This window comes from Mus musculus, chromosome 4 (genome assembly GCF_000001635.26).
Source record: "Mus musculus strain C57BL/6J chromosome 4, GRCm38.p6 C57BL/6J".
Lineage (NCBI taxonomy): Eukaryota > Metazoa > Chordata > Mammalia > Rodentia > Muridae > Mus > Mus musculus.
In genome coordinates this window covers 128714283-128736314 of record NC_000070.6, presented here as the reverse complement: position 1 = coordinate 128736314, position 22032 = coordinate 128714283, and the positions used below count along the sequence as shown (strand labels likewise).

Sequence of the window (22032 nt, the reverse complement as noted above, 5' to 3'; positions counted from 1 at the left end):
CTGGCTACAGCATGAGAACAAGCTAATGAAATTAACAAAGAATTTAAGGAGATAGTAACTGGTAACCTGGCTCAACAAGCAAGCCACTCTGGCAGACTTGCTCCAGGGTCAGCGCTGCCACCAAGCTCCCTGCTTTCCTTTGCCCAGCCTGTTGAGAATATGTGAAGCACCTGCAAAACGATGCAAGCTGAGCCTGTATCCAGGAGACAGGAGGCCACAGCTGGTCCCAGAGAGGAAAGTAGAGTGGTTAGGCCAGTGAAAAAGTCTGGGGCCAACCTTCATAATCTCTTTACTTATATTCCAAATCCCTAGAGAAATTTCTGGCACTGTGACAGTGAGGGAGGTGTCCCTTCCCAAGAGAGAGAAGCCAGGCATGGCAGAGTCGGAGTGGTGGGCTGGAGTTCAATCTAGGCACTCCACAAAGAGATTTACAGGGCTAACGCTCTTTTAAAAAAGCAAGTGTGGCTACAACCATTCAGATCTTGCTGGGAATTAGCTGCTTTGCTCAGGTAGGCAGACCAAGTCCAGCTGAAAGGGCCTTATTTCTTCAGATAAGGCAACTAGGCCTCAGGACTGAGGGGATTTAGAGTCAAGTATGAGTTAAACTTTGGGCTTGTTTGTGAGCATGTTTCCAGAGAGGTTTAATGGAGGTGGGAAGCCCCACCTTGAAATCGGGTTGGCACCATTCCAGTGTGACCAGTGGCTCCCAGCCCCCGGCGCCATGCCTGCTCTGTCACGTGACTGAAACACGCCCTCTTCCCTTAGGCTGCTCTTGTTGCCTGTTTCGCATCAGCAACATGAAGAACACTGAAGGTCATGAAAGACCTGAGCAGAGGCGGTTTCATTTCCCTGCAGTGGGCTACGAGGGTGAAGCAGGTAGGGAGGGGAGGGCTGTGCGTGACTAGCTGGGACCAGTGTGAGGGCACTTGAGGCAGGTGGCAGGAAATGACAAGGAGGCTGAGGCGTCACCTGTGGTCTGGGACCTCAGGGTAGGGAACTGGCAACGATCTAGGTGAGCAATCTAGGAGAGCGACTCCGGGATGGGAGGGAGCCGTGGACTAATAGGAAAAGGAGCAGGGCAGGCAGGATCCAGGCTGCGCTCCGCATCCCAGTCAGAAGGGAAGTAGCACATGATCTTTCAACAGGCCTAACACACCATTAGTTAATGCCACATCTCCCACACCTACAATTTAGGATGAGTCATTTCTCCCACCAAGTTTTACACTAAATTTAGACAATGACCACACATGCATCTCCCATGCAGATGGCACAAGTTACAGGTGTGCTTTTTAGAATTCAAGCAAAAGTGAATGTCATTTGGAAGATGGTATCTTCTAGGGCATATACCAAAGGAGCTCTTAGTGGTGAGAAAATTTCAGGCTCCTCCCACACTGGGCCCTCTGAGTCCTAGGGAGCCAATGCCTGTAAACTTTTCAGTTCTTCTAAGGACAGAGCTGTTAGACAGAAGGCCTGTCACCTGGAGGCCACAAGCCATGGCTGTTGCAGTTCTGAAGAACCTCTCTGGAGAAGGAACAAACGCGGTGACAGAGGGTCCTGTTGGCCACTGTGCCAGCACAGCAAGGAGATTCACAGGCACAGAAGCAAGACTCTGGATCCAGACCTCGGGGGAGGGAGCTGGCCAGCAGAATGGGAAAGTAGGGGAGCCAGGGGACCTCAAGCCAGCCTGAGTGTCACTTCAGGCTGACCTCATGGAGGCTAGGTTAGCAGGCCAGGAGGGCAGACGAGCGTCTCAGTATTTTGGGTAAGAGCTGAATGTCTCTATCTACAACTTGGCTGGAGGACCAACCCCTCCCTCCTGGCAGCCACTACTGTACAGCTGACTCTCATGCCGTCTCTCAGGACAGAGGCAGACTCACCCCAAATCACAGGCTAGAGTGTGCAGAAGCTCAATTGTAAACAGCTGGATGTCTTCCAAGCTGTCACCCAGAGCTAGGAGGGAAGCAATCAAATCAGGCAGCAGCCACCCTCCCCCATGCAGCTAAGGACAAGGGAGCAGTGGGCGCGTTCCACCCAGAGCCCTGACCTGCTCCCTAGCTCTCAGGCTGAGTGCCACAATGGGCTGAGCTCAGATGAAGAGGTTGCAGTGGGAGTGGAATTAGCTCCTGTAGGACCACAAAGTGACTTCCAACAGGCTGTCCTGGCTTCTAGCACCAGGAATGCTGGCTAGTCCTGGTTGCAGAGGCAAGGCAAAGCCTTGTCTGTTCTGCTTGACAGCGAAAGCCCAGCTCTGGGTCTCGCAGCTTGTCTCCATCACAGTGGTCTGCAGACACTAAGATTTTATACAGCATCTGGGACCAAGGGCGAGGCTAGAGATCAAGGGTGGCAGGCCAGTGGGAACTCTGGCTCTGGGTCAGGTCTGGGCTCATTCTGGCTCCACCTGTGATAGCTTTAGGCACACAGTCTCTACTGTGTCTAGTCATTTAAGTGTATGGGAAATCCTGGTTCTGAGTAAAGAGCGAAACAGAAAGACACTGGGTTTAAATCTTAGCCTGTGGTGCTGTCAGCTCCTGTAAGCAGTGTCCCCAACTATGACATGTATGCCCACGCCTGTCGTGCCTGCAGAGAGGAAGTTAAGTACAAGCATGAAGCACAACACTCAGAAGTGGCCCTGACCTCACTCTCACTAAGGCTGACATCACCCAGGCCAGAGGCCAGAGGCCCTGTTCCCGTTCCCCAATGCTTTGTCTGTCCACCAAGGGCTTACCCTGTGCCTTGTCTTTGCACACTCAAAGTCAGTCTCGGGAAGTGTCATTATTTACCTCTGCGTTGACAGGATTGTAACATAACAGAAGTGCTCTCCTTTCAGGGAAAGCCAAGCCAATGCACAAGACTATTCAACCAAAGCCAAGACGACAAGCCCCAGGTTTCCTTCCTACGTCATCTTTCACAGAGAGCCTAGGGATCGTCACCAAACAATGCAGAAGAAACCCAGAAACCAAAGGAAGGCTTTGTAAGTCAAGTCAAAGGAAGGACCCCTACTTAGGAATATAAGGGTTGGGGTGAAACAACTTAGCCAGGAAGTGGTTTTGCCTGTAGGAAAAAAAATCAGTTTAAAATGCTAAAAATAAATCATGGAAGAAAGATTTTCAAAATTCCATTTACAAAAGAAATCTTTAGTAAGTGTTCTAATTATCTTCCAGGCTGGTAATAAGGAAAGGCAATCAAGCCCCCTAAAATGCCAACTTTCTTATTTTTTGGCTACTAACTGTAGGATCATCAAGGGTAACAAGCAGCAGGCAAGGTCAGACTGCAGAAGGTGGCACCCGGCCTCAGCCGTTCATCCTGCCAACATCGTGGTCCAGACGACTTTTACAAGTCAATTCTGATGGCTTCTCTCAGAAAACACTACTCTCTTCAGTGTTTATTTAATCGTGTGACAGAGGGATACCACATGGATATGAGAGTCAGTATGAGAGTCAGATCTTTCTCTTTCTCTTTCTTTTTTTTTTTAAAAAGATTTATTTTATGTATCTGAGTACACCATTGCTCTCTTCAGACACACCAGGAGAGAGCACTGGCTCCCATTACAGATGGTTGTGAGCCACCATGTGCTTGCTGGGAATTGAACTCAGGACCTCTGGAAGATCAGTTGGCGATTTTTTTTTATTTTTATTTTTTTTTCTTTTTGGGTTTTCGAGACAGGGTTTCTCTATATAGCCCTGGTTGTCCTGGAACTCACTTTGTAGACCAGGCTGGCCTCGAACTCAGAAATCTGCCTGCCTCTGCCTCCCCTGCCTCCCAAGTGCTGGGATCAAAGGTGTGCGCCACCACACCCGGCTGCAGTTGGTGATCTTAACTGCTGAGCCATCTCTCCAGCCTGGGTCTCTCCTTCTTTCTGTATGGAACAGACATCAGGCTTGGCAGAGCCACTTACATATATATATATATATATATATATATATATATATATATATATATGATTTATTTACTTTTGCTTCCATTTAAGCTTTCAGTCATCTTATTTGCTGAGCACTGATAACTGGATGTCTGGTAAATGGAACAAACCCCCTTTTTAAAAACACGTGAGTGTTTCACAGTAATTTTAGATGTCATTTGCTTTGCTTGTTCCGTATGTCAATACAGCTGTGGAGCTCTGGTGACATGAGCATGGGTTAAAATATTCTGAGGATGTCAGTAACTAGGAATACTATGCAGTGTGTGAGGCTCAAGGGCGGCGCAGCAAGGGTTTTGAAAATAACTCTTGCTAGTCAGAAACTCTGTTTTCTCGCCACGGGTTCAGGCCTGGTCCCCTCATCACTGGCGAGGACTTGGTTACAACATGACATTGGTCAGTCATCTTGTCTTTATAGAGAGGTGAGAAGACATTTACTGTTAAGTATGCTTTACAGAACGTGGAAATAGAAAAGCAAGCCTCTGTGGCATCTGGACTCCTCTCACAGCACTGGCCAGTTACATCAAACTGCAGCTACTTTTGAGCAAGTGTACAGTGTTGTCTTTGGACTCACCTGAACTGAAATGATTGGAATCTGAAAGACAGGGCAAGCATGTGCCCTTTCGCTAAACATAATGGGATGTGGGGGTCAAGTTTATGAAGGGGCCTGTTAGTGTTACAATGACTCCCAGAGTGAGAATTTACTATTTAAATTACGTTGTTTCTGACTACACTCCTATTTTCAAAAGTTAATAATTCTGGGGAGATGGCTCAGTCTGTAAAGTGCTTGTTTCAGGAGTTCAGGTTCCCAGCACGTGAAAAACACAGGCATGTTGGTACATGCGTGTCATCCCAGTGTTAGGGGGAAGGGGCAGGAAGAGGACCATCAGGGCTTCCTAGCCAACTAATTCCACCAATCAGTGATCTTCAGGTTCAGTGAGAGACTGTGTCAAAAAATGAAGAGCGTAATAAAGGCAGACATCCACATACATGCACACACATGAACATGTACGTACACACACACACAAACACGTACACATACCTTCGTACTAATTTTATATTCTGTAACTCTTGGTTAACTGTAAAAAACATTTTGGGGCTGGAGTGACGGGTCACTGGTTAAGAACACTTGTTGCTCCTGCAGAGAACCCAGATTTGGCTCCCAGTACCTACATGGCAACTTAAGTGGTCTAGGGTGTAACTCCGGTTCCAGGGATCTGATGCCCTCCTCTGGCTTCCCATGGGCACCGGGCATACAGGCAGTGCACATGCAGGCAAGACACACACACACAGAAAATTAAATAAATCTAAAAACTCTTCAAAGATAGCTCACTTCTTGGTCATGCTGGTTAGATTCCATTTTGTTACTAATAGTAGAGAAAATCTAAAATTATTAAGAATATTATCTTAGGCAATTGGCTATTTTCATAACAATTCCCCAAGTGTCTATGGACAGTTTGCCTCTGAATATCTTTACAAATACCGTATTTGTAACCAGGATTCTGATGTAGCTAGGAACTCAAAATAAAAAATTTAAATGTCAATTTTTAAAATAAAACCTACATCTATATTTAATATGTAGATTATAGTTATTCTAAGTGGCATGTGTTTTAACAACAAAAAGCATGCTTCAAGACTTGCAAATGGTGACTCCTACTGAAGTTTGTGCCATGCCACACCAACAGCTAAAGAATAAGTCTGTGCACTGTCAGGCCTCTATCGTGAAGGGAGGCCAGCTGAGTCACTAAATCACTGGTGAGAGGTTTCCGTCACTAACACAAAGGCCCAACCACACTGCTCAAAGCACCTTGCTACCCCACTCCAAAGAGCACAGCTTTTTGAGATTTTTCCCCAACTCCTATAAACCATCCCCTCCATCATCCCATTGCCAAGAGGCACAAGACTAAGGAAGAACTTAAGATGGCGCCTTACTGTCATTCATGAAAGACTCCCTTCTGTGTGTGGGACCAAATGCCTGGAGATTAACTACTGGAAGAACTCCAATACAAACTGGACTCACTCAGGAGTCGCGTCTACGCTGCTCTTATACTAGCGTGGAATAGGTCCAGACTCACCAGCCTCTTCCCTAGTTTTCAGCTTTCATTTTAGTTTGCTGGAAGGACTGAGAGGAGATAGGTGGGCCTTGTAGGGCAAGAACACAGATCTAGAATGCAGTCAAGTCCCCTCTCTACATATTAATGATAGGAAAGAAGAGAGAGCTAGAAAAGGTACTCCCCTGTAGCATTCTCTAACACAGAGGTAAAAACTCCCAATTACTAGCCAGTAACTGTTTCACCTGTGTGTCCCCCAGAAGAGACAACCTCAGGAACAGAGGAGCGAGAAGGAAGGTGTAAGCCACCCACAAGGAGCATCTCTCCCCTCTACCCCTCTCCAATTTATTCCCTCTGCCTCCAAAAAATCAGAACTAAAAGATCCAAGGCATGTGAGACAGGAAATGAGTAAGGCAGGAAAGAGGATGTGGTCTGAAAGAGAGTGGATTCTGGGGCCGAGCCAGAGCAAACAGGCCGCACAGGTCAGAGCCGGGGGAAGGGGTCTCTTGGCAAGAAAGGCAACCTCAGGGTCAATGGGCTTAAAGTCAGTGGCAGACTTGGAACAAAACACCTTCCTAAACCGGTGTCCTCCAATGAAGGGTGTGGAGCACACAGAGACCGCCTGAAGACCTGTGGCCAGAAAACTGTTTCTGTCACAGAAGGAAGGGGCTGGAGTTTTCCTCTTCTCTGTCAGGGAAGGAAACCGTGTATGAAGCCCACTTGGCAGAGCTAAAGGGACACACGAAGCCCAGGAGAAAGTGGGGAGGGCCTGAGGCCTGGGGTTCCACTCCCCGGGCCATAAACAAACACCCCGAAAAGAGCAAAGGGCTAGGCGGTGGCCGCAGGATGAAATGCCAACATTCAATAATGCCCAAGCCACATGAGCAGAGAACAATTACAGGAGGGGCGGAGGGAGTGAGACAAGGGGTACTCCCCAGCCTCTGCGTCCACAGCACAGTGAACTAAGAAACTACCCGCTTTCTCAAGTTTAAAGTGTCAGGGGGGGGGGGGAAAGACATCTGCTCTCTGTGGTGCATAAAGACAAGCCTGGGAACATCTCGGGGTGAGCAGGGAAGCAGAACTCATATGCCAGTGCCAGGAGAGTGCTGGTGCCAAGAGAGCACCACTCCCCATCTGCCAGACCCTCGGTGGAGCCTGCCACCCTCGTGAAGAAGCCAAATCCCCACCTTACCCGGGCTGGCACTCACTGACAGAACTGAACGGTGGGGAAGAGTTTGTGGACAAAAGTTTGAAGGTTTCCAAACAATCCGGATGTTGGGGGCTACCTATTATTAAACAGTCTGTGGGGCCCAACAATGTTTTACATAAAGCAGGAGCCCCATAAAATGTGCTGTGGGAAGATTCAAGAGAAAACTCTCTTGCCCTGATGACTACGTTAATAAACTACATTCTATTTCACAGGCAAAATGATGGGACATCCTGTATCCCTGGTGACCCAAATCTAAATGCTAGCCAACAGGCAGTGCCACAGGTCTGCAGTGTGTGTGTGTGTAGACATACAAGAACAAGGAACAATTCCCTTGCTTCATTAGCCTGTAATGTTCACACTGACCTAGAAATCCTAGCAGTTCTAACATTTGGGTTGAGTCAGGAGGGGTTAGAGAAACCCCAGGTGAATGATAATTGGATTATCCAGTAATGCCCCAGGGCCAAATGGCTGAGAAAGGCCAGGACAGTGCGGTGAACATTACACTGGTATAGTGAAAGTGACATTACTTTCTAAACCCGAAACTGAAAGCTGAGACAGACAGGCAATGGAGATGGAATAGTTTAAAGTGAGGCCATCCTAGGAAAATTGCAGACAGCCGGGAGGATTAGGTCGGAAGTTCACTTCCCAAGAGATCCTCTGGGCCTAATATGCTAATGGAGGGATTAAGGATCAAGGATGGGAAAAGTCGGAGGGTAAAGCTGTCATTGATTTGTAAAGCAGGAATAAGAGTGAGCTCAGCGGACAGCGCCAAAAGGGAAGGAAAGTTGATGGGAACTGTTAGTATTAAGCTAGATAAACCTTCGGCAGTTAAGGTGCAGGAGGGTCTCACTACTGGTACAAACTGGCAACCGACGCGGGAATCGGGGCTCAGGCGCTCTGGCGACAACTTCACCAGTTCGCATTCTGGCCGTGCACATTACCTGCCTCTCTGGACGTCAACTTAAACAGACGCTCAAAGATTCCGGATTTAACGTAAAGAGCCCTCAGACGCAGCATACCTTCGCTTGGCACGGGAGGGCGAGAAAACGCTCTCCTAAAAATGGAAGAGGACAGGCACAAAACAACTTGTCCTTTCCCATCAATACAAGTCCCCGCGGGGCCCTGGGATCCAGAGGCCCCGAGCGGGAGCGGAGGCGGCTCGGGCCCTCCCCGGAGGCCGAGCTCTGCGGCGCGGCCCACAGGCCTCCGCGAGGCCCAGGGCGGCGCCCGTTCCTGGCACGGCAAGATCCCTCCCCGCGGCAGCACTGACCTGTCCGGGGCCCGGCCGGGCCTGACCGGGCGGGGCCTACGCAGCCCCTGGGCCCGGCGCCGCCTGGAGCGGGGGCCCGGGCGGGCCGCGTCCTCCGCGCCGGGAGCCTCCGAGCCGGGGCCCGGGGCTGCCGCGGCGCATCCGACCGCAGGGCCCGGCGGCCTGGACAAAGGGCGCAAGGCGCGGGGCGCGGGGCCGGGAGGGCGGCAGGCGACGGCCGGGTTGCGGCGAGAGCTCAAGGGCTGCGGCGCCGCGGAGACAATGCGGCGCGTCCGGACCGGCTCCCGGGCCGCCTCCGCCGGGGCGGGGCGAGGGCGGGGCTAGGCGGCGCGGGGCGGAGGGGCGGACGACGCGGCCCGCGCGCTTCCTTTGTGCGCCCGAGCCCCGCCCCGCGTCCTCCGGAAGGCTCGAAGGCGTCCGGCTCGGGGGGCGCCCCCGGGGACCCGTGGCCTGTGACCCCCGCCCCGGTGGCTCACTGTGGGGTCTCGGAGGCGAGTCTTAATGATTGAGGGTTAGTGCGTGTCAGGGCGAAGTGCACGCACCCTCTCCCTTATTGTCCACAATAACCCTCCAAGTGATCATTATCCTCCCCACTGGGAGCGAGGATCAGAGGTGAAGTAATGACCAAAGGGACCCAGTCCTACCTCCATAAAAGGCGTAATCCCTACCGCCAGGTTTAATGTGAGGGTTAACTGATTTACAAATTGCTTGCAGTGCCTGGTGCACAGTGGGAGCCCAATAAATGTTAGTTTTCTTTCCCAAACACACTGTTGTAGCTTGAACTGTCCTGGCGAAGTACCTTCCCGAAGTAAGCAGGCTAGGAGCGCTGGGGGTACAGGGACACGAGAGTAGTACCATCCTCAAACAGCTGTTGGATGGACACAGTGACTCCCATCACTCAATTCCTGACTGCTCTCTAGTATCAGTATTTTCCCATCTGTTCATTATCTTCATTCATACAGGCCTCTACCAGGCTGCCCACCCCCAACTTCACTTTGTCCACATTTTTCTACTTCCTGCAGGCTTACTTCTCTCTCTTCCTCGTTCCCCATTTCTCCTTTCCCCTTTACTTTCCAAACTTTCAAACCTTCTTTGCAGTAAAATTCACATTGCTCATTCTCACACACTGACATTTCGTTTTCAATAGGAAGATGATAAGCAACCAAATACTCACCTTCTGTCACGCCCTTGCCCACTCTTCTGCCCTCCACCTTAATTAACTTCCACTGTCCTGCCAGGAAAGCTCTGTCCCTGGCTTTACAAGCCCAAGTCTTACCCATCCTTCAAGGTCGAGAGACCAGCAGTTGGCAAACTTCTTCAGAAAGGAGCCATATAGGAAGGAACTAGCCTAAGCTGGGTGTCCCAGCTCTTCCAGTGCACACTGTTGCTGAATCTGAGAGCTGCCATAATGGATATGTGAGCGTGGCTGTGTTCCCACAGACCTTCACTGTGAACGCTGACATCTGAATCCCATGTATTTTTCACACATCATGAAATACTATTTTGATCATTGCATTTGTAATGTACAAACATTGGCGAGTTAATAGGCATAGCCTGAGGGCTATGGCTTGCCAACCCCTGCTTTGTAGCAATGCCACTTCCGCTCTGAGATGTAGCCTGCTAATCTCCACTTGGCAGTTACATTCCCCTCTGTAACCTGGAAAGCACTTGCCCAGGAGCCTCCTGTGGCACTCATCAGATTATTGATTTCATTGTAATTTCCCGTGTGCTCATCTTTTCCAGCAGACTCTAAGCTGTGATGATAGGGACCAGTCCTTATTCCTCAGGGCCTTACCATCCATCCTACAGTGCTTTGCCCCGGAGTGGGCATTCACAAATGCATGATCCGTGCAGGTGTCTAAGGCTCCGGTGGCCGCTAATCGCCTCCACTGTACAAAGCTGAGTTCTCTTGGAAGACGGGGCCCTCCAGAGCAGGATGCTCATGCTATTCTTACTGCTTATGGACCAACTAGAAAAAGGAAGGCACATCCCAGCTGATTTAGGGGGTTTTGGATAACTATGCTTGAAGAAAGCATATTGATCACCAGCATCCTAGCAACACCGCGTGGATCCTAGGCAGCTCCTCTCCACCAGCAAGTTGGTAAAAGAAAACATATTCCAGAAGGAACTGGGATGCTGCTCTTTCCTAAGTTTTAGAATAGAGAGCAGGGCAATGCTTATTCCTGTAATGCACCCACAGCCACACTGTGCAGTGGAGTTTACATAATGAATGGCAGAATTCAGACATAAGAGATTCCTGGTCCACCACTGACTCTGCAACTTAGTTTTCTCATCTTTAAACGGAGGATAATAAAATCCCCGACTCCCGAGGGCTATTACTGGGATTCGGGGAAGAGATCTATATAAAGCCTGGCAGAGAAAGTTCAAGGATAGCTTTATGAACGATTATTATTCTCTGGAACTGTGGGCTAAATTCCCACGATCACCGGACAGAAGTAAGTAATTGTACTTTGCTTCGAAATATTAATAGCACAGGTTGGAGACCAAGGAGACCTAGAGAGCCGGCACCTCCTATCAGAGAAACAGCCCAGCAGCATAACAACCCAGCTTCCGGTTGGCACAATCCACTACCCCAAGAGCTAGGCACTGCTGGATTGAAAAGGCCCAATAAAGGTGCGTGAAGGAGCTGCCACACGGGGGGGGGGGGGGGTTGGGGCTGGAGCCAGGGAGCTGCCCTCCCACAGCTCTGTAGCCCCAAGCTGCTCCATCTTGGTTTTTGTCCCCACTGTAGACTGAAGAGGATGGTGATGCTCCCCTCGGGGGAGGGCAGCATGGGTGAGAAGGAGTTAGGAACGGTTCTCAGCACACAGTGTCTGATCATCCCCAATGTACCTAGGGGACAGTCCTGCCTCTTCCTAAGTCCTGCCTTATGGAGACGCTAGCTTTTGATATTTGCAATTAGTGAGCTTAAGTGGGGGAGTTCCATTTTAAGAGAATCAATGCGGAGTTAGCACACAGAGAAGCATGGCTAGAAATGTGGGCATGAGGACCTGGCGTGTCACCGAAGAAAAGAAAAGGAAATCAAAGGACTCTCAGGTCCTTAGACCCATCTCTGCCCAAGTCAGGGCAGATCTCTAGAAGCACTGAGATGGACTGGTAACCAATGATGGCCAAATTCCAGAACAGCAGGTTCTGGTGTAATTAGAAGAGGGCTTTTCTGATAATTAGAGTGCATTCTATAAGGAAATGGGTTGTTCCCCACCCCCACTTCCCTTTCCTCAGGGTTGGGGATAGAACCCGGGGTCTCGCACATGCCCAGCAAATGTTCTGGCCATGTCATGTTGGCTGGACCAAACCATTTGGCCCAGCCTCAGGCCTACTTTTCAGTACTCTTCCTCCTTGTGAGCCTGCACAGGGAGTGGATGCCCGCTTCTCTTTTCCTAGTCAGAGTCCTTTCTCCAGTATCTCTTCCTTTCTTTTTCCTTGATCCCACCCCCACTCTGATTCGCTTCCTTCCTCTTGCCTCTCCCTGCCCCACTCTCAGCATGCACTTCACAGTGTGCCTGGAGCTGTCAGCAGCCCTTGGCTCCAGTCACTCTGAAATCTAGGCCAAGAACACTACGCAGACCAGCTGAGAGGAAGGCCAGCAAGTGGCTCGTGATGGTGGAGGGCGGAGGTACCACTGTGACTCTCCCGCCAGGGTGGAGTGCTCTTGCAGAGTGCCCTGAAGCCCAGGCCGTGGGAAGTCACTGGTCACTCAGAGAGACAGATGGAGACCCCAGAGATGAACACAGTGCCCTCAGAGATGCTTCTGGCAAGCAGAGCTCACGCTGAGGCCCCTGCCTGCTTTCCTCTCAGGCATTTCCTTCTCTCTTGGAGACTCTTCAGTCCTCTGGCCATAATTAAATCTCAGTCCCTCTGACACCTCTGCTATCAGCCTGGCCCACATATGCGCAGCATTCACAACCAACGGCCAAAGAGCTGCAGGGTCCGCTCTGCTCCTCCTGCTTTTCCAGGTCCCGGGCCACCTCTGTCCCTGGCCCGTGCCCTCACTTCCCCTCTCTGTTTCCAACTACGCAGCTGCCATGTTGCTTCGTTAGGTTTAAGGCAGTTTACCTCCCCTCCTGGACACCGAGAAAAAGATGCCAGGAAGCGGCAGGCAAAGCCAACTTCCTCCCTTCCCCAACACTCCATACCGTGAGCTGGGCACTGCTGGATGTTGGGACTCTTGGGTCCAGGCAAGCCACCGGGTATGGCAGGGATGATGGCTTGCTGGTGTGGGGACGGGCCTGGCCGAGCCACAGGCACACTCTTCTCCGCTGGCACCACTTCCTTCCAGTCATCGGGAGCACACTGCTGGGGCTGTCAAGGGGGCAGGACAGAGACGTCTGGTGAGCCACCTCTGCGTTCTCGGACACTACCCTGGTTTCCATGGAGCTCGGGCAAAGATGCAAAGATTCAGTCATCTCTAAGTCTGGGAGCACCCTTCTTCTTCCTGGGGATATTCAACTTTTAGCCTACACTGATGTACCTGGAGTCAGGAGTGCAGACACCACCTGAGCCATGGCCCTCCCTACTGTCCCCAGTGCCTTGATACCAGCCTCCTTACCGTAACTGGAGAAGCGGGCTGCACCTGTAAGATCACAGCTGAGGTGTGCTGGAACCTTCGCTGGGGGGGATGGGACCCACCCTCAGGATGTCCATTCTGAGACCCGGTGTCTAGTGTGGGAAGGTGACACTGCTGGCTGTTCCCTGGCTTGTGGACATGCGTGGTAGAGCACTGGAGAGGCAGGGCCTGTGTCACTGAGCCTAGAGGCAGGGCATGGTCTTCTGGACTGGACTGTAGGGCCAGGCTTGGGGAGACTGAGGCAAGCTGGGGTTGGGACTGGACTTGGGGTGCAGGTCGTGGTGGCTGTGGTTGCTGTTGGGCCACAAACTGGGGCTGTGGGTGCTTCGCTGGCGGCTGTGGGAGGAGCTGGTGTGACTGCAGGTGAGCATAAGCTGCAGGGAGAGAGAAAAGCCAGATTAGACAGCGTGGTCAACCTCCTCGGCCGGCCGGGTCCCTTTCACACACAAAGGCAGTTTCCCAGGGTCTCCTGTTTTCCTCCCTGTTATCTTTCACATGGAGATTGGTCTGTCCAGTGCCAGAGCTCGGAAGCTTCTCTTGTGTTAGATCTTCCTTTCCAGATGGGGAACCTTACCTTAGCAACTACCATGTCTCCTTTACCCAGAACTCAACCTAGTACCTAAGAGGACACATTAGTTCCTCTAAGTTGCCTGTTTTCTTTCCATTTTAACAAGGCTGGCTCTCTGAGGTAATGATCTGGGATGTGTGTGTGCGTGTGTGCACATGTGCTTGTGTGTCTGCATGTGTGATGAGGCAGAGGTCCTAGCTAGGTGTCTATCACTCTCTATTGATTTGAGACAGGGTGTCTCACTGACACTGGACGTCGTCAGTCTGGCTGGGCTGCCAGGTCTTTGAGATTCAGGAATCTGCCCATTTCTGGTCCCTCAGGGCAGGGGTTATAGATCCAAACTCTAGCACCTGTTTGGTTTGTTTGTTTTTTGTTTGTTTGCTTGGTTTTGTTTGTTTGTTTGTTTGTTTGTTTCATATCTTCTGTTCTGGTTTGTTTTTGTTTGTTCGTTTGTGTTTAATGGATGCTGGGAATCCAAAATCAGGCCCTGATGTTTGCATAGCTGGCACTTCGCCGACTGGGCCATCTACCCCCCACCCCACCCCTTGGATTCTTTCTTACAGCTTTTAGTAGTCCCTGGTATGTTTTTAGCTTTTGCCTGATACGTAATAATGAGCTAGGAAATCCAGTTCTGAGTGCAGATGCTGTACCTGGAGAGCATCCAGGTCAGGCCAGCTCAGACTGCCAGCAGGTCAGCTGAGTATGTCCTCCTGTGAGAGATGATCCCTTCCACAGTGACTCTCACAGCTACCGAGCTGAGTGAATAGGTACGCCAGCCAGACATAGAGGGCCACAGTGGCACACTCACACCAGATCTGTACAGCCACATAAGGACAGACAGACTATGGGGGCAAGCTAACATTTACCAAGCACCTGACTGAGTCTGTCTGCAACCACAAAGGCTTCAAACTGAGTCAGGGGAGGCGTGGCCTTCCTTCAGTTTCACCTCTTCACATTGCAGGTTTCTAGCTGTCATCATAGCCCCACATGGAATGCAGGTTGCCAACAGGAATAGAGAAGGAGCAGAAAGAAGAGCTAGCAGGAAGCGTGAGGAGAATGAAGCTCGCCCGGGGCCGGCCCCCATGGAGATGGAGTGCAGAAGGCCCGCAAGACGCGGTCTTGTGAGGACAATGAGTGATGAATTGAGAAACTTGGGGATCAGTGTGAATTTAAGGGGGGAGTGTGCTAGTCTTGAGGGGAGGGAGGAGCCCCCACAGACACCGCCAGCAGGCATTTGGGGATTACAAACTGTACAGTGGCTGCAGCCTAAGCCCTGTCTCCTAATCCCTCATTGGACAGCTCAGAGTTTAACAACCAAATAAAGCAAACCAAAAACAAAACTGTTCATCGGGCACAAAGGTAACTCTTGGTAAGACACCTGGGAGGTACTGAGGGGCCCTGTGGGGGCCACCAGGCTCCAGCCACTAGAATAACCAGTAGATGAGATGCTGGCCAGAGACCTTCTAGAGGCTGCCCTCTGAGGGAGAGCTGGAGACCAGCCAGGTCTGGAAAGCTAAGAGCATCAGTGGATGACTGCTCCACCACCTGCTGCTATGAGACCGGAGACAACCGCTGCTTCCTTTCAGGGCTTCAGTGCAGCAGAGATCTAGTCTAGGAGGTCATATATGTCTTCCAGCTCTAAATCTTAGTGGAAATCATTGGAAAAATTGTTTTAAAACTCAGGATGTCTTGTAGTTGGGAAGCCCAGCAAGGAGATTGGGGGGAGGGTTGTTTACTGTGTAAATATGAGAATCAGAGTTTGGATCCCTGGTGCTTACATAATGCCAGGGGCGGGGTGGGTGTAGCAGCCCACCTATAATCCCAGCACTTGGGAGGTGGAAACAGGGGGTTCCTGGAGCAGGCTGGCTAGAGAATTAGTCAAACTTGTGAACTTGGGGTTCACAAGAGAGATTTTTGTTTCAATATATAAAGTGAAGAGTGATTGAGAGAGACACCTGATAGCAACCTCTGGCCTGCACACATGCACACACATATTCATGCATGCACGCACGTGCACACCCATGAACATTCACATGCACAAAGTATTTCAGGATTTATGAGGTGAAAAAACAAGGTTGAAGAGGAAAAAAAATGCTAATTCTAATGCTAAAAGATATAAAGGGTACAGTTAGGAGGCAAAGAACACACTTAGCTCCTGGCCACGAGGGGTGTGGTTTTCATCTTGCCATGGGCTCCCACCAGGACATGTGGCCTTGCCACAGGCCTGAAGCAGCAAGGCCAAGCAACAATGGAGGAGAAGCCACAAAACTGTGAGCTGAGACGCAGTCTCTCTCAGTCAGCTGATGACGACAGCAATGTGTTATAGAGCTAACACACCAAGAGATCTGGGACGGGGACTGCTGGCCTCCTGCCCAGCCTGTGAGTCTCCTCCTACTCTTGCTCCAAACTGTGGCACTTCTGTGCAGCTACAATTGTTACAGCCAAATGATACCATATCTTGCCCAAGCCAGGGGGAGCTCCTGAGGGTGAGTGAGCCCATAGATCAAAGCAGGAAAGGCGTTTTGGGGAAGTGTGTGTCATTAATCTTTGGAGGTTAATAAAAAGCAAAGACCTCGGTTTAACTGCAGCATTATCCTGGGTCAGAAATCCTTTTGTTCAGCATATTGCAGTAGCTTTCTACTTAGTCTTCCTGATTCTGGTTTCTTCCTGCTGTAATCCATCTTACGGACAGAGTTCTAATGAATCGCCCCAGTGCACAGATACAACCCCTGACCAAGAGGCAGCAAGGGCTCCCTTTTGTCCGGTTGTCCACAGCCCTGGGACTCAGTATCTCTTTGTAGCATAAAGTAATGTTTTATTTTTAATGATTTATCTGACCAAGCAAGCTTTGCTGTTTCCTTTACAGCACCGCTGCCATTTGTTCCAGGCCACAGCCCGAATGCTGGCCAGCTCTGCCACATAGCAGCTGTGTGGCACTGGTTAACGCTGGATCTCTGTGCCACCATCTTTAAAATGGGGTTGAGCATGTTGCCACGTCGTAGTTATTTCAGTAAAGCACTACTCTCCTTGCTGGGCAGAGTTTATGCAACCCGCTCGTTTCCTCTGAAACTACTTGAATGCAGTAGCCGCTCAGTCAGTAATGCTCATTGACTGGACGATAACGAGGTAGGGCTCCATTTGTGGGATCTGTTGCTCCCACAAAGCTGCTTCTCTCTGGGCCCACCCTGGAACCCCTGTCCCATCCTTGCCCTTCACCTTCTTGGAGGAGCTTCAGTGACCTTAACTGACTTCCGTGTGCCATCGCATGGCACGCTGCCGTGTGCCTTTGGGGCCCCAGCCTCAATGCTTCCACTGGCTGCAATGTGCTCCTTCGGGTCCGGTGACCTCTGGTTTCAGGGTTTTTGGATCAGGCTTTGTTCCCATTTTCTCCATTTGCCAGAACTCAAGTTACTGATGTTTTCTTAGATGCGTCCTCTGCTATATCCATTGTGAGGTAACTTAGCCTTGCTTAACTATGCATGCCATTGATCTTTAGACATTGATCACCTTCTTCCACATTAGCATCTTCTAATTAGGATGCACAGTGAAGCAATGTCATTCAACTGACAGCCTGTTCCTTTCTAAAAGTCAATGAAGGTGCAGATTTCAACCACAGGGGTCTTTGGTAAAATTGACTTTTGGGGAATGCTTTTCTATACATCCCCCCACCCCCTTTGGCTGGAGCTCTTTGGCAGACATCAGGTAAGACCCCCCAAATGCCCCGTGTACAAGTCTCCTTGCTAAACAGCTTGGAGCCTTAGAGGGAAACCTGGTATTTTTGTCTTACCCTGCCCTTGGCAGAAGCTGCACTGCAGGGCGGCTCCAGCACGAGTTTTAGAGTCAGATCCAGGATAGAAGTTTGGCTCTGCTAAAAAAATAGCTATGCAACCTTAGATAAATCACCTAACCTTCCTGAATCTTCATTTCCTGTTCTGTTAATGTTGACATATATCATATAGGGTAGGTATTAATATCAAATAGAGTATTATATTTAAACCACACACACACACACCACCACCATTTTTGCTCAATGCTTGGTACACAGAAGGTACAAGTAAATAGTAGCTGTTCTTTTTGTATTTGTTTTTGTTTGTTTGTTTGTTCTTTTGTCTTTCTAGACAAAGTTTCTCTGTGTAGCCCTGGCTTTCCCAGAACTTACTCTGTAGAACAGGCTGGTCTTGAACTCACAGAGATCCGCCTGCCTCTGCCTCCCAAGTGCTGGGATTAAAGGCGTGCATTATCATGTCTGGCTAACAGTAGCTGTTCTTATATACTCTATTGCTTTGAATGTCTCACGTGACTTTTACAACTCGACTTTCACCTTTTCCTAACAGTAAGCCTGCCGGCAGTGTGCTCATCTTACAAGCAAGAACTGAGAGGGGTTCCCAGTGACATCTCCCATCCAGAAGGCTGGGAGTTTTGAGGCTGACAGATGACATATGGAGTCTTGCACATAAAGGTAAGGCTGAGCAAACAACACATCAGCAAGCATGCATGAACACAGCAGGCCCCTGAGTGTCACCATGGCTGCTGAGAACTGTGAAAGTGACCCTGGAGGGACAATGAAAAGGGTAGGTAGCCAAAGATGCATGACTGACAGACAGACAGACAGATAGACAGACTGACTGAGTCTCAGGTCAAGCCAGGCACAGAGGGGTTTGGGTATGAGAAGAGAGCTGAGTGTGTTTGCTCGGCTGTGGCAGTCAGTCAGTGTAAGGAAAGATCAATTGTAAGCATGGCAGTTGATATGTGGCCAGTGTGGCAGGGCCTCAAAGGTCCTTATAGTCAGAGTTAGGCCACAGCCATCATCAGCATGTCACATAGTAGGTCCTCACGTGGTCAGGCAGGAAAGAGAAGACAAAGTGAAGGCATCTGGAGATCAAAAAAGGAGCCAACAGGATATCTACAACAGCACTGAGCTAAGGCTGTGGCGCCCCGCAGACCGGCATTCTCTCAGCTGCCTCTGGGCAAGACGGAAAGCCAGTCCAGAGGAGGAGGGTGCCAGGCCTGGTAGTTGCAGAGGGAAAGATGCGTGAGTCACTCAGGACTGGGGTGTCCCCGGTGCTGTCTGAGGCAGCCCTCCTGTTTGCTCCATGCTACAAAGTCCCATCTTCAAAGTACAGCTTGGATTTCCACAACCTTTCATAGAATTTCAGCTCTTGCCCAGCTCTGTACTCCCATGGTGTGGCGTAGTAGCAGGCACAAAATATGTGTCAAATGAGTATTTCTTGAACTGAACGGAACAGTTGAAGACGTGGAGAAAATGATTGGGAATGGCGGTTGATTTGGAATGCCGGTTCACCGGATGCATCTTCCTTTGTGAGGTGGGAGGAAATGCCTCCGTGAGATCCAACTGTAAGGTATTTTCTCAATTAGTGATCAAGGGGGAAAGGCCCCTTGTGGGTGGGACCATCTCTGGGCTGGTAGTCTCAGTTCTATAAGAGAGCAGGCTGAGCAAGCCAGGGGAAGCAAGCCAGTAAAGAACATCCCTCCATGGCCTCTGCATCAGCTCCTGCTTCCTGACCTGCTTGAGTTCCAGTCCTGACTTCCCTGGTGATGAACAGCAGTATGGAAGTGTAAGCCGAATAAACCCTTTCCTCCCCAACGGCTTCTTGGTCCTGATGTTTGTGCAGGAATAGAAACCCTGACTAAGACAGGGTGAAAGGAGAAATTCACACAACTGGTTTTCTCTTTCTTGGCACAAACACAGGCATGTCCGCACATAATGCAGGCACACGTGTATGCACGCATTCACACCCACCTTCGCCGTGAAGGATCCTGGGTAACCCCCCACCCCACCTCCCGCTGATAATTAATGAGTTCTGAGTTTTCCCTAAGCCTAAGAGTTTCGTAATCTAAATCTGGCCCTACACTGCTGGGATAACTTTCAAGGCTGGCTCTACTGTTTTAACAGGAAAATCGCTGGCAATTTCCACCTGCAGCTGGATAGCAGGCTCACCTGCATGCTTAGCTGTTTACTGCATTTTTTTTTTTCCCTAGTGAAAGTGTGACCCATTAATTTAGCAGCTGCTTTGGGAGGAATATACACAGTACTCAAGAATCCTTGAACCAGAAAGCATCACTCTGCCCAGCCTATCACAGATGGAAATCTCTGCCCCCTGACACAAATCCACTCTGTGATAAAACAGCTACGTGGCAGGCCTGCCCTTCAGAAGATTTCCCCTCGGAGTCAAAACCTGAGGCGGTTGAGGAGACTGAACAAAGGCCTGGCATCTGGAGGTCCATCTGAGTGAAAGGGGCCCAGGAGCTTCAGAGACTCTCCAACCCCCTTTTACAACAACACACTCCTCCTGGTCAGCAACTGTCTCCTCACCATCGGGTTGGGCCTGAGTGTTACCCAGAGCCCAGAGTTTATCACCCAGAATGGTGACTCAAAGGACCAAGCCTCTTAGTTGGAGCTATGGTCAGGTTGCCTTAGGTCTTGGCTGTCCCAGAGGCCGGGCCCACAGGACCCTTCTGCCTGCCCTCTTCTGCCTTCTATGATCCAGTCTCCCTAGCCCTAAGAAGGGCAAGGCCAGACCCCTTGCCTTCCCTTCCAAGGCTCAACATCCTAGGCTCCGCTCTCCTGCCCTGCCTCCCCTCCCCCATCCACACTCTTTCAGGGCATAAGGGACCTTTTCTATTTGCACAGCCTAAAGAAGCTGGTTGCCAAGGTGACAGGAGCAGGAACAGCAGGGAGCTTGCCATGGGGGAGGGGCTTTGCCCCCAAACAGCTGTCAGTGGGAGCAGTCCCAGCTGGGGCAGGAGGGCTTGCCTCTCTGGAGGAAACACCCCCAGGGAAGACACATTCCTCTTTGCTGCCCCTGCCCTCCCCCCGCAAGTCTCAACTGCCCACCTTCCTCCTGGGGCAGCCAGCCAGCTTTAAACAAAAATGCTCCCGTAACAAAACAGACTCTCCTCCAGTATACAGCGCTCTCTCACAAGCACAAGCATGCCTGCTCGGCTCTCCCGCCTTCGCCCCTTCCTCATTGACACACAGTGGGCTGGCTGGGCAGAAGGCCAGCCATCACCTCTGCGCCCGAGGAACTGTGCAGTCTGACAGGTGCTGCTTTGCTCTGTTCCCCCCAACCCCCATCAGGTTGAAAGAATTATTTCGGTCTTTTTTTTTGTTCCACAGGCCCAGAGAGGCCCAGTGGCTCCTAAGCCTCCCCCAGCTGCCTTCCTTTTGGGAGGTGAGAGTCGAGGAGTGGAGAGGCTTATGGAGGGGTGGGGGTTGGAGAGAAAGGAAGAATGGGCCAGACAGTGGGAGGCAGGAACAATGCCAAGCCCACTGATCTGCGTCTCTGGGGAGAGGGTCTTTGTATTCCTTAGCACACAGCTGCTCCACGGAAAGTTCTGTGGGGCCACCAGTCTCATCTGCATCACACCCACACTGTCAGGCTCAGCCCCAGGCTCTCAAGCCTGCTGTGGACCTTTCCGGGGCTCAAGAGCTTAGAGAGGTAGCCATTTGGATCTGCAAATCAACATACAGCCTTAGTTAGAACCCCCAGGTTCTCTGAGCATTGGGCTGGGAAGAGGAGAGGCAAGGAGGCCCCAAGTCACTGTAAGAATTGGGAGTGTCCCTTGGCCTGGTTGAGGGTGCAGAGCTGAGGATATGGGGTGTGGAGTTGGGCCCAGCCCCTCACTGACTACCCGTGATTTTGAGGACTGTATGATGCAAGTTCTTGGGGCGATCTCCCTGGGCCTCAGATTTCCCAACTGCCAAACAGAAAGGGCTCTCTCAGAGACAGAAAAACATGGCATGCACAGGATACAGGCTCTCCAACGAAGGATAGACTGCCTGTGGGTATCTTTCTTCTCTCTGTCCATCTTCTTGGAGATCATAGAGATGCCAGCAGCCTTGGAAGCCACTCAAGACCTGCTTTGCTCTGTTTCAAAATCCTTAGAATTTGGGGCTGGTTTCGATCTAGAGAGAAGCTACACTTTGGTCTGGGCAGGATTGAGATTCCCAAGGTACTGGGCCCTGAGATTGCTCCAGTGATAGAACTTAGAAGTGGAGCTTTGGCCCTCCCTTCAAGGCCTGGGGACCCTTGTGGAAAGGGGTTGGAAAGAGTGCTGGAGCCAGAGGTGATGGAGAACGAACGCCAAGGAAACAGTTTTCCAGACACAACAGGGCCAACGCATGGATGAACTCACAGAGACCGTGGCAGCACATATAGGGCCTGTCACTGACGAGAGGGGCAAGTGGACACGGGCTCCCAGCCCTAACCAAGATGCATCTACAACTGATACCCACTGGCAAAGGAACCACTCGTTTTCTCCAATGGCGTCTCACTGGTATATTAACCACACTTGAGGATAGGTCCTACACTCAAGAGTAATTGGCCAACACGAAACAAAGTCAATGCTAGTTTTGGAGAAATTTTATCTCGTTTTGTCTGGGCATGTTTGTCTTACTGGTCTTTGGCTTC

General features: G+C 50.6%; 1 protein-coding gene and 1 long non-coding RNA gene across 12 annotated transcripts in view, besides 1 other annotated feature; one reads left to right on the top strand and one right to left on the bottom strand.

Annotated features, from left to right (window-relative positions):
* Phc2 (polyhomeotic 2) overlaps positions 1–22032 on the bottom strand; it is a 98227-nt gene that overhangs the window by 16567 nt on the left and 59628 nt on the right. For 7 of the 10 annotated variants that reach the window (XR_376334.4, XM_006503235.2, XM_011240576.3 and 4 more), the window contains 2 exons: positions 13015–13406; positions 12602–12767 (listed from right to left, as the gene is read on the bottom strand). Coding sequence is in view for 7 of the 10 variants with exons in the window: in XM_006503235.2 (XP_006503298.1) it covers positions 12602–12767; positions 13015–13406 (558 nt within the window). In the remaining 3 variants the exon portion in view is untranslated. Of the gene's footprint in view, positions 1–8115; positions 8378–8444; positions 8745–12601; positions 12768–13014; positions 13407–22032 lie in introns of those variants that run through there. The other 3 variants (NM_001195083.1, XM_006503236.1, XM_006503238.1) reach the window with 3 other exon arrangements.
* On the top strand, positions 8780–17739 carry Gm33712. 2 transcript variants are annotated; one of them, XR_003955113.1, is made up of 3 exons: positions 8780–8955; positions 10936–11078; positions 14562–17739. It is a non-coding gene; the product is annotated as a predicted gene, 33712 (long non-coding RNA). The 2 variants fall into 2 exon arrangements; XR_003955114.1 differs by having other exon boundaries at positions 8780–9056; positions 10941–11078.
* Positions 19300–21901: an enhancer, noted in NCBI's record as "VISTA enhancer mm1684". NCBI's record gives its function as "enhancer in: neural tube[6/6] | hindbrain (rhombencephalon)[6/6] | midbrain (mesencephalon)[6/6] | forebrain[6/6] | eye[4/6] | trigeminal V (ganglion, cranial)[4/6]" and the evidence as "EXISTENCE:transgenic organism evidence [ECO:0001131][PMID:17130149]".